Source organism: Myotis brandtii, unplaced genomic scaffold (assembly GCF_000412655.1).
Source record: "Myotis brandtii unplaced genomic scaffold, ASM41265v1 scaffold180, whole genome shotgun sequence".
Lineage (NCBI taxonomy): Eukaryota > Metazoa > Chordata > Mammalia > Chiroptera > Vespertilionidae > Myotis > Myotis brandtii.
Window position 1 is genome coordinate 594,033 of NW_005356675.1, and position 13,238 is coordinate 607,270.

Here is a 13,238-nt window from a genome sequence, read left to right on the forward strand (position 1 = left end):
GAGTACCGAGGCTCACCGGTTGCGACTGGCTGGCCGTCAGGGAGCCGAGGTCCCCGGGGCTCACGAGAGGCCCCCGGACGTGGACGGGGGTCCCTGCAGGGCTGCGCCACCCTCTGGGGACGGGGACAGCTTGGGGCATTGCGGGGGCAGGGAGTTCTGAAAGGCTCAGGGCAATTCTCCCGCACCCTGGGACTCACTGATTTTCAGGAGTAAAACTACAATGCGCGGCCCCCTGCCCGCACCTCTGTGCCCCCGCGGGCTTCCTTAGGCGACCGTGTGTGAGAGCAGGCACCGGGCAGATCGCCTATTTAGAAATCAGAACCACAGCCCTTTATCTAGAAATTAGTGAAAACGGAAAGCCTCCCTCTAACATACAGCAGTTGCTGACTTGCAAATAAACCTCCCAGAGATGTCTTTGCAGAAGCGGCCAGCTGACTTTAGGATTTCCACAGCTCCTTTTCGCTGGGTACTTCAGCGCTTCAGGCTGATCGAAATTCTAAGGGGGACTCTGGGTGTGCTGGCTCCCGCTCCGGGAGGTATGCTAAGCTGAAACCCAGTGAGGACAGGAACCAGCACCAGGCTTGGCAAAATGTAGCAAGAAATTGTCCCCTTCACTTCCCTGTCTACAGTTTTCATCAAATGATGAGAAACCTTTTTAAAAACGGCTTTAGCTATTTGACTCAATTTGTGTGTTTAGGCACCATTTATTTATTTATTCCTCTCCCAAGGATATGTTTGTATTGATTTTTAGAGAGAGAGAAAAGGGGAGGGGGAGCATCAATGTGACTCACCTCGATCGGTTGCTTCTCTTATATGCCAGGACTGGGGGTAGAACCCGCAATCTTTCCATGCACAGGGTCAGTGCTCCAACCAACTGAGCCACAGAGCTATTTAGGTACCTTTTAAGAAAACTAATTAAATAGGTCATTTAAGTGGAAGAATCCAGTGGCCCCCGGAAGGCCCCCACAGCCATTACTGGTTCTTTGGCCTTTCCCAGAAAGGGCAGTGTGGTCAGAAGCACCTGATGGTGCTGGGGAAGGGGTGACCCCCGTGCTATTTTTGCAGCTGGGGGAGCAGCTGGGAGCAGTGTGGCTTGCCCTGGAGATGGTCCAGGCCCTGGGGGAGATGGGCTGAAGACTACCCAGGCGCTGTGCCATCCCACCTCTCGCTATTCATAAACCTTGCCAAGGAGGGTCAGATCCGCAGGAAACCCGCAGCATCAATAGAATACCATCTGAAAACTGATCTTGCCCCTTCAGTGTTTTGGCTGACGTTATGTAAAAAAGCAAAATCTTAAAATAATATTATCCTCTTCTTTTGTGTTAGGATTCATTTGGCTTGACATGGAACTTACTGTTTTGGTTTCCTGAGAAATGAACATTTCTCTTTAGCAGGGTTGTGTCCCTTTTTTTTTTTTTTAAATCATAAATGTTCTCTACTGATGTGCCAAAGCTGCACCCTCTAAAGCAGTGGTTCTCAACCTTCTGGCCCTTTAAATACAGTTCCTCATGTTGTGACCCAACCATAAAATTATTTTCATTGCTACTTCATAACTGTAATGTTGCTACTGTTATGAATCGTAATGTAAATATCTGATATGCAGGATGGCCTTAGGCGACCCCTGTGAAAGGGTCGTTCGACCGCCAAAGGGGTCGCGACCCACAGGTTGAGAACTGCTGCTCTAAAGCGTGTGTGAATAAAGCACTGCGTGATCCCATAAGAAGACCTTCCTTGCCCTAACCGGTTTGGCTCAGTGGATAGAGCGTCAGCCTGCTGACTCAAGGGTCCCAGGTTCGATTCCGGTCAAGGGCATGTACCTTGGTTGCGGGCACATCCCCAGTGGGGAGTGTGCAGGAGACAGCTGATCAATGTTTCTCTCTCATCGATGTTTCTAACTCTCTGTCCTTCTCCCTTCCTCTCTGTAAAAAAATCAATAAAATCTATTTTTAAAAAAAGAAGAAGACCTTCCTTGTTTAACAAGAAGGTGATACAATGTTCTGGTGAAAATCCAAAATCCTATCATCTTAAATTATATTAGGTCTGGCTAACATTGTATCTTGGAAAAAACAAACACAACTTTATGAGGTTATTAGTAAGCTCATGTCAGTGAGCCCGGCAGTAATTAGAATATGGAGCACGCAGTGTTTTCTTTCCAAGCTGCGGCTTCAGCCAGATCTCCTTGGAGATTAAAACTTTACTACCCAGAATGGCATTGCGGGATTGTTTTTTTCCCCCCAAGTATGCTAGTTGTTAGGTTCAAGAACTCATCTGCAACAGTTTTACAATCAAGCTACTTTTCTTATTCAGTCTGCTTACTTTCTGCACATGGTTTTTGACATCTCACTATTCTGGTCAGACCACATGCATTTCAGAAGTTTGTACGTAGCCACTGGAAAGTTTTTTATCGATCAGAAAAGAGGACATTTCCAGACAACGCAGGATCATTCTGTGTGCGGTGTAAGCTCCTGATTAGAAGAGCCCACCGTCACTCGGGAGGGCGGGCCCACTCGGACTTGTGGGAACTCCTCTGACATCTGTCCCGTACCTTTCTTGGGGTCATGCTGGGGGCTGTGGGGTTCTCTTTGCAAGGCTGCTATGGTCGTTGAGATATCTGACTTTGTACATACACAAGTGTAGCCGTAACCTCCAGGGACATCCCAGTAAATACAACCCATGTGACTGCTTCAGATGAAATCCGGAGGCACTTTAGTCCTAGAGCCCAGGTCTGAAGGATCTTACTTGCTAATCAGTTCGGTGTGTCTGTTCATGCTCCCTGAGGGGAGAAGCTTCTGGATTCTGTCTCCGTTCCACAGGCACATGCCAGTCACTGTACATGTGGTCAGTTCCAGGCCAAGGCTGTTGAGAAATGGTCCTGTCCACACGGACGCCGTAATCAGCAATGCGCCAAGGAAATGTTGAGTTAGAACCCTTTCTTCAGGAAAATGGCGCATTGAGAAAACGTCTTTCTCCTTATTTTCCCCCAGAATGAACCAATTTCACAGCTTCTACCCCATTCATACCCCATCCAGTGTGACACAGGAGCCCATGTGGATAGATTCCAGCCCTTGAGAGTGGAACCTGGTGGGTAGGCTGCCAGCATCCCCTCCTTCAGGAGCAGAACCCATCTTTCCTGAGGCCCACCTGGCGTGGTGGGCTCCCCTCAGTGGGCCCTGGCTGCACAGTCTGTCTCAGGGAGGGCATAGGACCCAGGCTGCACAGTCTGTTTCCTGCTGGAGCTGTGGGGCCCACTCTCCCTCCTCTTGGCTGGGGGCCACGGAGGGGTGGGGACACCTGTCCATCCTGTGAACCAAGGAGGGGTGGGGGCACCTGCCTATGACCTGAGAGAGCTCTCCTGACACCTTCCGAGCTTCTAGGTCAAAGCCATGGGGTAGACTTCTCAGCCCTGTTACCCCATCACGTGTGAGCTGGGTGTGCCCTTGCAGGACAGCGCCTGGTGGTGGCAGGTGCTCGGAGGGGTCTGAGAAGGGCACCCCATCCTGCCCAAGAGCCTTTTGTTCACTGGGGACTCAGGGAATGCCTCCTGAAGGAGGAGGTGCTTTAGTGGAAAAGGAGCAGGAGCTGGGACGGGGGAGAAGAGGAGGTGGCCAAGGTGGCCGCTGGGACTTTAGCGCCCATGCCAAGGCCTGTGCCTCCTGCCTCTGCCCTGCAGCTGCTTTCTGGCGAGTGAAGAGATACCCACGATGCTGACAGGACTTTGCCTTGTCCGCAGCGCCACATCAGAGGCGCCCTTGGGCCCCCACTCTCTCCCTAACCCCCCAGAGAGATGTCCTGGTCACCAGCCCTCCCTCCCTCCAGGACAGGGTGACCTTGGGCTGGGTAAGGTTTCTAGAGAACTCATCTGTTCTCTGTGAGGAGGGTTATGTCAACACAGCAGGACAGGAGGGCTCCCAACCTTAACAACCACTCAATTCATTTTAACATAATGAAGTTATTGTCCATGGAAAGCTTTTCTTTCCTAAGATTGTCTTATTTCAGTGTTTTCTTTGACAGTGAAAGACATCACTTCCATGATCGTTTAAGCGGCTCTGTTGGAGCAGGGCCCACAGAGACACACTGACCAAGACTCCGCAGGGGACCTGGAGCCCGGGCCTGAGCCTCCCAGCCAGGCTTCTTACTTTATTCTCATGAGGCCTCACAGGGTCTCCTTTGTTTAGCTCCCTGATGGCTCCCTCTCTCTCTACCTTGTGGGTTCCTACAGTGGATTCTGTGGGACCAGAGGCCAGAACCCCAGCCATCCTTATCTCCCACCTGGCGCACATCCACTCTGCCCTCAGCTCACTGTCCTCCAGTCTCACAGGCCCCACCAGGCCACACCACCTCCACCCCTCCCAGGTGACTGCCCACAGGGAAGCCTCCTCTGGCCACCCAATGCACCACCCTGGGGTGGTGACCCTCTCCTGTGCTCCTGCAGGCCCCCTCAAAGCCTCCATCACACCACAGTGGCAGTGCCCCACATGTGCCAGGCTTGAACCCCAGGTCAGCCCACCTCTGGGTCCCTCCTGTCCGCAACTTCTGAATGAGCACAGAGTTTGCAGACAACCAGGGGGCAGGAAGCAGTGACCCACCCACGGCCTGGGCAGTACCCACCCTGCTCCTCAGGGCTCTGCACCCCACGCCCTCAAGGCTCACCAGGAATGGTCCTAAACCACACATCACTTGAAAAGGCAAAAGGCAGCGAATGACAAGCAAATAATTGGATACTAACACCTGGCGTATGGTCACATGTCAACGGGAATGAAAGCAGTTTGTGGGTCACATCACAGGGAAGAGGTCTAGAAAGCATAGTCACTTAAACAGAAATCTGGTGACATTGACACCGGGTTGGCTCGCTTCCCATGTGCCTTTACTGCCTCTGGAAGGCTCCATGGGTCCGTTTGTAAGACGGAAGGGCTGCCGGTTGGGTGGATGGCCAGGTAAGGGGCTTCGGGGAAGCACTAAGCCATTTCTCCTAGAAACCTCTCTCTGTCCCACACAAGTGGTTCACATAGTGTCATCACCAGGAGGGAGTTCTGGAAAGTAGAAGCCCGGGCGCCCATAGGAAGAATGGCCCAGCTGGGGGGCCGAGAAGCCCTGCTCCGTGTAAACAGGTACATATTCTGGAAAGTAGAAGCCCAGGCAGCGCCCATAGGAAGAATGGCCCAGCTCGGGGGCCGAGAAGCCCTGCTCCGTGTAAACAGGTACATAGATGGTGCCGCTTATGCAGAAGAAATAAGCCCAGGGCTCTGGCTGATCAGAGCCCCGGGGAGCTTGGGAAGAGCCTCTAGACCCAGGGCATTGTGCAAAGGCCCTGATTTGGGACTTGTTGGAAGCCTTTGTGGCCAAGCATTTGACCCAAGGCTGGGCTGGAGGACTCACCCTCTGGGCCAAGGTAGACAGCTCAGATTTCATTCCAAGGGCAAAGGGGAAACCTGCAGGATATTAAAAGGGGTGATGAGAGTTTGGTTTAAAAGCCTTGGGCTACTTCGCAGTGTGGGCTGGGGTGGGAGTGCAGGCAGGGGTCCAGGGGAGGGAGGCTGGGTGGAGTCAGGACAGAGGATTGAGATGGAAAGAGTGGAGATTCCAGAGAGTTCCAGAGGTGAAACTGAAGATCGGCCTTGGGCTTGGGCCTGAGCAGTGAGGAAGAGGTTGGGGAGGGGGAGAGGGGTCAACCAGGCTCCTGGCCCAAGTGGAGGGTGGGAGCTTAGACTTCAGGGTTAGACCCAGGGTCCCAGTCAAATTTAGATTTCAGATCAGTGACTAATCGTTTTAGTTTACATATGTCTCATGCAATTGGGGAATCATTGTTTATCTGACATTCAGATTTAACTAGGCATCTTTATTTTTGCTCACTAAAGCTGGCAGCCCCATCCACAGCGGCCACCTCCTCTTGGACACTCAGAGACCATGGCAGGTACAAGTTCAGGGCACAGAAGAGGGGTGTGGTTGGAGAGTTTGCAGTGAGAGCCTTGGATGAGAGGGATGGTCCCGACAGGGATGGTCCTGAAGTTAAATGATTCTTCCTTCACTTTGTAAAAACATTTGATGCATCTGGGATGCCCCTGGTTTTTGAGCTAAATGTCTGTTGGGCTTTGGACGGTAATTGCACTGACCTATGAATTGATGGGGAGGATGAATATCGTGACCGCTCCTCTGCCTTTATGGACCTGCAGATTACTGGTTCAACGTCTAGGAATCTTGTGGGGTTCTGGCTGCTACTGTGAGTGGATATTTTCCCAGTCTATTTTCTAACTTGTTGTTGCTGGAACAGAAGAAAGCTCCTTTTTTGTACATTTGCTCTGTGGTTGGCCATCTCCCTGCACTCGGTTTCCCACAGAGCTGGCTTCTTGCTTTGTTTTCCTTCTTCCCCACTCTTGGCTTTTCAGATAGGTCACCTGTAAGGAAGGCCTATCTCCCAGCCCCTCCCAATTTTAACTCTGTCTTCTGACTCTTTGCTGAGTTCCTGCATGCTCTGTGCGGGAATCCACACATGCAATCCCTGACGGCACATTCCCATGGTGAGTTGTTATAGTGGAACCTTCTTTAACCCACTCAATGCTTTTTAAAGTTGTCATAAAATACACATAACATAAAATTTACCATCTTAACCACTTTAAGTATACAGTTCAGTGGCATTAAGTACCTTCACATTGTTGTCCCACCATCACCATCTTCCCAAACTAAAGCTCTGTCCCCATTAAACACGCACTCCTCATCCCCTCCCCCACCCTTCTACTTTCTGTCTGACTCTGGCTACTGTAGGTTCCTCATGTAAGTGGGACCATACAGAATCTGTCCTTTCATGACTGGCTTATTTCGCTCAGAATAATGTCCTCAAGCTTCGTTCATGTGACAGGATTTTCTCCTCTTTTTTTTTTTTTAACATGTTTTTATTGATTTTTAGAGAGAAAGGAAGGGAGAGGTAGAGAGAGATAGAAACATCAATGAGAGAAAAACATCATCGATAGGCTGCCTCCTGCACCCACCCCCACCCCTGACCAGGATTCGAACCTGTGACCTCTTGGTTCCTGGGTCGATGCTCAACTGCTGAGCTACACCAGCTGGACAGGATTTTCTCCTTTTTAAAGCTGAATAATATTCCATTGTATGGATGGACCATACTGTGTTTATCTATTCATCTGTTGATGGATATCTGGATTGCTTCTATCTTTTGACTATTGTGAATGATTCTGCTATGAACATATGCGTGTAAATGTCTATTTGAGACCCTGCTTGCAGTTCTTTGGAGGCATATATCTACAAGTGGAATTGCTAGGTCATATGATAACTCTATGTTTAACTTGTTCACAGCAGACTCTTCACAGCAAATGCACTGTTCCCATTCCCACCAGCCGTGCACAGGGGTCCACTTTCTCCGTGTCCTCTCTGTCTTTGTGCTGGTAGCTTCCTGGTGGGCGTGAGGCTCCCCTCGGGGCTCATCGGGTGGGATTTAACCTTGTCAGGGACAACACGGTGGTTTATCGTTTTTAGGCTGACATCATCTGACTCCACTGCTCACCTGTTGGATGCCACTTCTTCATTTACCTGACTTAGCATCCCATTTTCTTGTAGATTCAGGGGACATATTAACAGTCCCCCACATCCAGCACAGAGCAGGCACCTCAAGGAGGGGAAGGGAGGGGACACAGCATCTCGAGGCCAGAGCCAGGGACAGTGGCTGAAACTGACCAGGAGGACCAAAAACAGGTGATGGCCGGAGACTCTGTTGGCTCAGGTCTACGTGGGCTGAGGAAGGTTTGCAACATGTGCGACGCTGACCGTCAGAGAGTGTGTGCTGTGCGGGCAGAGGCGGTGGGAGTTGACCAGGCCTTGACGGTTGAGTAGGAGTTTTTACTGCATGTAGTTTTTGTTTTTTCAGTTTGTCATTGTCTTGGTTTTGGTTTTCCTTTTTCAGGCAGGCATGTGGCTTCCTGGGGATTTGGCTCCCGGCGGGTGGCAGGAACCAGGGGGTGCTGGAAGTGGTGGTTCTCACCCTGAGGGCCCTGGCAGGGTGAGCGGAAAATGATTCACGGCTGCAGTCAGAACCTGCCGAGCAAGGCTTTCTCTGAAGGGTTAGGGGAAGATGTGCACAGAATACAGAGATAGTAGTTTATAAAGTATGTTTTTTAACCTGTGGACAATATAGGGGAACGAAAGGCAGAAGATAAAGATCACCCATATTACACCACTCAGAGATAGCCCACTCTTGATATTTTCTTCACATTCATTGTTAAACAGCTTTATTGAGGTATAATTGACATGGGATAACTGAGTACATTAGAGTGAATATATTAGAGTAATCTGGAGGGTCCTGACATACGTGTACGTGTACACCTGTGTGGGCTCAAGACTGCGCGAATCTATACCCACCACCTTTGAAAGTGTCCTGCGAACTTTGTCTCCTCCCCCTCCTCCCCTCTCCCCAGCACCCTCCCCCTTGTCCCTGCTGGACCCCAGGGGCCCGAGTGCCCTGTGAGGTGCTGAGGGTGGCTCACACTGAAACCTCACAGGGACGGGCCGCTCGTTTTTCAGGCGGAATCCCTAAACTGAATCCTCTGGAAAGCAGTCCTGTAAGTTCACGGCGGGGGCGGGGGGGGGGGGGGGGGACTGTCCCACTTCTCCAATAAAGAAACTGTGGCCAAGAGGGGAACAGGCCTGCAGGAGCCTGTGTGGCCTCCTCTGTGCCGCCTGGAAGGTCAGGGGTGTCGTGGGTCCCTGCAGGCACGTGGGCTGCTCCTACCCCAGTTCACCGGCACCAAAGGGGAGGCTCTGTGTTTAGCCCCCAGACTGGTCACTCTGACCAGCGGGCCTCCCAGTGGAGGGCCTTCCCCCCAGCTCCTCCCGCACCGTCACCGGGCTCCCCCAGCTCTAGGAGGAGGACGATGGGAGTTCTGTGGTTCTCTCTGCAAATGTGGAATCAGCCGCAGCAGGACGGCCCTCCTGCCACCTGTGCAGACAGACTGGGCGGCTTAAAGTGAGGCCCACCCGCTTCGCACTGCTGGGCCGTCATCTCTCCTTAGAAACCCGGATGTCCAAGGTCTCCGTGCAGCTGCCCTTCGGCCTGGAGCCCCGTGGCCCTGGGGGGAGCCGGGAGTCCTGCCTGTCACTGTGCTGAGGGATCCCCCTGCCTTCCTCCGCCTGTGTCCTCATCTCAGGGCTGGTTTCCTGCTGTGGACAGAGGGGCCCTGTCTCTGAATTCCCGATGGTGCATGTGCCCGGCAGCTCCTGTCCTGACTCACGGAAGGAGTGCGTCTGCTCACGGCCTTCGAAGCCATGATGAATGAATCCATTTGCAGTCTCACAGGAATGGAATCCAAACAGCTGGCTTTAAAACTCTGGGCAATTTTATTCAGCTTTAAACTATACTGTCTCTCTTTCCGACGGAAGAAACTGCATCAGGCTGGTTAAGAGAAGTGAGCTGTTCTCCTGCACCTAAACCACTATGGTTTCAGGCTCCCTGGCAGCTGGCCAGCCTCACCCACAGCAAGGCCGCTCTGGCTCCCCCAAGGCAGGGAGGGAAGTAGAGTCTCCATTCCCAGAGAGCAGGGTCCCACCCTGGGGCGGCAGAGGTGAGAGATGCAGCATTCAGGGGGACCAGCTCAGAGCCCAGCCAGGGTCAAGGCCAGGGACTGGGGAGGGGCGGGTCCTGCTCTAGGGTGAGCACTGAGGCTGCCAGATAGGGCAGGCCAGTGGGGTAGGGGCAGGGCTGTGCTCCATGGCCCAGAGGCCGCAGGGAGAAATTGACCAGAATGTACTGGGAGGGACTGGGGACAGGTGGAGGGGACAGCGGCACCCCTGGCCCCCAACACCAGCACTCCCTGCTGGTGACCAGTGGAGGTGCCCTGCCCTGCCCTACCCTGGTGACTGGCTCTGCTGGACGATCTGCCCTTCTGGGAACTTGGTGTCCCTATGACAGGTCTGTCCGATGTCGTGTCAGCCGAGTGGCTCTGTTCCGTGCTGCAGAGAGCCCTGGCTGAGATGTGTGGTCGTCTTCATTCTCCCTAAAACCAGCCCTTCCAGACAGGAGGGGTCCTCCGAGCTCCGGACCTCCATGGGCCAGTCGCAGGCACCGGCCTCACGCCCACACAGAATGAAGCTGGGTGTTGCCATCTTGTTCGTTTGACGCATATTAACATGCAGAGCTGCTGGGAGGACGTACATGTATCAGAAACGAGTGGGAGGTGACCGGGCAGCACAAAAGGTCCTCAGAAAAGAAGGAAATGTTCTACCACCCAAATGAGGTGCTGAGGAAGTGGGCTGGGCCCAGGAGGGGGAGGGAGAGGAGATGGAAGAGGAGGAAGGAGGGGGAGGAAGGCAGGGGAGGGGGACCTTTGGGTCTGGGGTTTGCAGGGAAAAGCGTCCTGGTGGGAGACAGGGCGGGTCCTGGGGCAGTGAGGGGATGGGAACCATCACAGAGGCTGTCCTCAGATGAGGCTGGACAGATGGCTTAGAGTTCCTTCCTGAATTCCGTGTCTGAGCCTCCTGAGCTACCCAGGAGCCCTGGCCGTTCCCCTGTCCCACAGGTGGGCTTCCTTAGGGCCCCCTTGGTGGGGCAGGGGGAGCTGCTGGGCAGAGACCAGCATAGCCTGGGGGCAGTAGGTGAGCCTGCAGCCTCACCCTAAAGCAGTGGTTCTCAACCTTCTGGCCCTTTAAATACAGTTCCTCATGTTGTGACCCAACCATAAAATTATTTTCGTTGCTACTTCATAACTGTAATGTTGCTACTGTTATGAATCGTAATGTAAATATCTGATATGCAGGATGGCCTTAGGCGACCCCTGTGAAAGGGTCGTTCGACCGCCAAAGGGGTCGCGACCCACAGGTTGAGAACCGCTGCAAGGGGATCTGGGAAGGACACCACCTGCCTGCCCCACGGAGAGGGAACAAAGCAGGCCTTGGGCCTGAGGAGGAGGAGGAGGCCTGCAGGTGGGGCCCCGGGGGACCCTGGCCAGCCTGCCCCACCTCTACCCAAGCAGCCTCCAGTGAAGCCAATCAGCAGTGCGCTGCTTGACCAGCAGTTTTCATTTTTGATCGCGTGTTAATCAAGGCAGGAGGGTAGGACACGTCATGCCACAAGTTGTCAGCTTATTTATAACCGGTAAAAATCAGACATGGGGTGTGAGCCAGGGCTGAGGGGGGGGGATGGTGAGCCAGTCTGGGCTGGTGGTGCAGCCAGGTCCCCACCCCTGGGACAGGACCCTGTCCTGCTGTGTCCCCACCACCACCACAGGTGATTCCTCCTCCTCACTCAATGGACAGGCCTCATGGGTGAGGAGCCTGGGTCCAGCCCCAGCGATCATTCTTGCTGCCTCGGTTTCCACATCTGTGAAGTGGAGGCATTGGGAACATGTCAGGGGTTGAGTGAGGATGCGTGTCAGACCCTGTGCCCGGTATCCCCGCACATCGGATTCTCGGGACAAGTAAGACCCCATGGCAGCCCCCAGGTGCCTCTGGGATGGGAGCCCCAGACGGATGTGTGTGTGTTGGACAGAAGAGCCCGGGCCTGCAGGGAAGGTGGGCGGGAAGGCAGGGGAGGGCGGGCGGGGACGAGGCCGGAGGGTGACAGTCCCCACACATTGTCCTTGCAGTGCATCACCTCTTCATGGCCACCGCCTGCTGGGACGTCGACTACGATACCATCTTGCAGGAGGTCTGCCTCGCCCCATTCAAGGTGAACATGGAGGCCATCGGTAGGACGCTGTGGTGTGACTGGGGCAAGACCATCGAGTGAGTCAAGTGTGCCTACTGGGGGGAGGGACATGGCTGGGGGGACCTTGGAGCCACAGGGCCTGGTGAGGGTTCTTCACCACAGTCCAGGGTGACGGACAGGCTGTGGTCATGGGTGGGGGACAGATGAGGGGGAAGGAGGGGCCAGTGACAGGTAAGTGCAGACAGTGAGGGGCAGGAGGTCCGTGATGACCTGGGATCCTCAAGGCAGCAGGAGACGGAGCGTCCCGTTAGGGCCGTGTCCAGACGTAGATTCCTGTGGCCCATCTAAGTGCAGGCGTCTGGGGACCACGGAGAGCGCGGCCCAGGGGCCTCGTGGCCGAGTCTGACAGGTGCTGGGTTGCAGGGATGTCCCTGCTGGTTCCCCTGGTCCCCATGGTCAGGCCAAGGCTGTCCTTCCATCAGTTCATGGCTAGGAGCGCCCTGGAGTCACGGGGAGGCTGTCCTTGGCGGGGTGGCCATGGCACCCCACAGTGGACAGCGGGCACTGAGCCTTCCCCTTCGTGACTCAGTCCTTCTACCAAAACGCCCCTCTTCCCACCCCGCGGGCTGCATCCACTGCCTCCCTTTTGCCTCAAAGAGGCCGGGGCTTCTCTGGTCCCGGGCCAGGACCTCAGCCCCTGGAGCCCGAGCAGAACTTGGTGTGAAGAGGCAGGAGCCCTGGGGACGGTGGGGTCCCCTCATTCTTGTCCTTCAAGATCTCATTTTCTAAACTGAAAAATCAATCACGGGTGAGAAATTGGGGGCCGGGCAGGGTGTTAAAAATCAGAGCTGCTTGTTCTTGAGGCAGCTTGGCCTATGCCTGGGCTGAGTGACTTGTTTAGTTTAGGTCAAGGTTGTCTATCACTGTGATCCACGGAAGAGGCCGTGCTCTCTCTGGGGCCCCTGGTCGCATGCCCTGCCCCTCCTCTGCGTGAGCGATCATAGGTTTGTGCAGCCAATTGCAGGCTGTCACCTAGCAGAAGACGGGATAACGCTAGAGATGTTCCCACAGAAGCAGTGGTGACATCACTCGAAACTGAAGCCGCCACAGCCAGTTTCCGACAGTGGCTAGTTCGCAAGCGGGAATGATTATCACTCAGGCCCGGGGGAGTTGTCCGTCATCAGAGCCCAGTGGCGATACAGCCAGAAATAGAAGCATGGGGTGGGGGGAGGGGGCCAGGAAATTCATTTTATTTAAAAAGAAAATCACGCCCTGGCTGGTGTGGCTCAGTTGGTTGAGTGTCATGCACTGAAAGATCTCCGGTTCGATTCCTGGTCAGGGCACATGCCCAGATTGCGGATTCAATCTCTGGTGGGGGTGCATGTGGGAGGCAGCCAATTGATGTTTCTCTCTCTCTCTCTCCCTCTCCCTTCCTCTCTCTAAAGTCAATAAAAACAATTAAAAAATAATTTAAGAAAAAGAAAATCAAGATAATTAAGGGAACAAGGAGCAAAAGCCCTTATTTCAACAGCATCATTATACCTTACAATAGCATATGTTACATTGCATGACATGTGTTGCAATGTCCTTA

At 53.7% G+C, this 13,238-nt stretch overlaps 1 protein-coding gene across 3 annotated transcripts in view; it reads left to right on the plus strand.

Moving 5' to 3' along the window:
• Positions 1 to 4,922: 4,922 nt before the first annotated feature.
• Positions 4,923 to 13,238, plus strand: part of RAMP1 (receptor (G protein-coupled) activity modifying protein 1) — a 29,521-nt gene continuing 21,205 nt past the window's right edge. Inside the window, exons 1-2 of one of the 3 annotated variants that reach the window (XM_014537622.1) lie at positions 4,923 to 4,934; positions 11,586 to 11,724. In XM_014537622.1, coding sequence (XP_014393108.1) covers positions 11,600 to 11,724 — 125 coding nt within the window. In that variant the 5' untranslated portion in view covers positions 4,923 to 4,934; positions 11,586 to 11,599. Of the gene's footprint in view, positions 4,935 to 5,578; positions 5,597 to 10,219; positions 10,239 to 11,585; positions 11,725 to 13,238 lie in introns of those variants that run through there. The other 2 variants (XM_014537623.1, XM_014537624.1) reach the window with 2 other exon arrangements.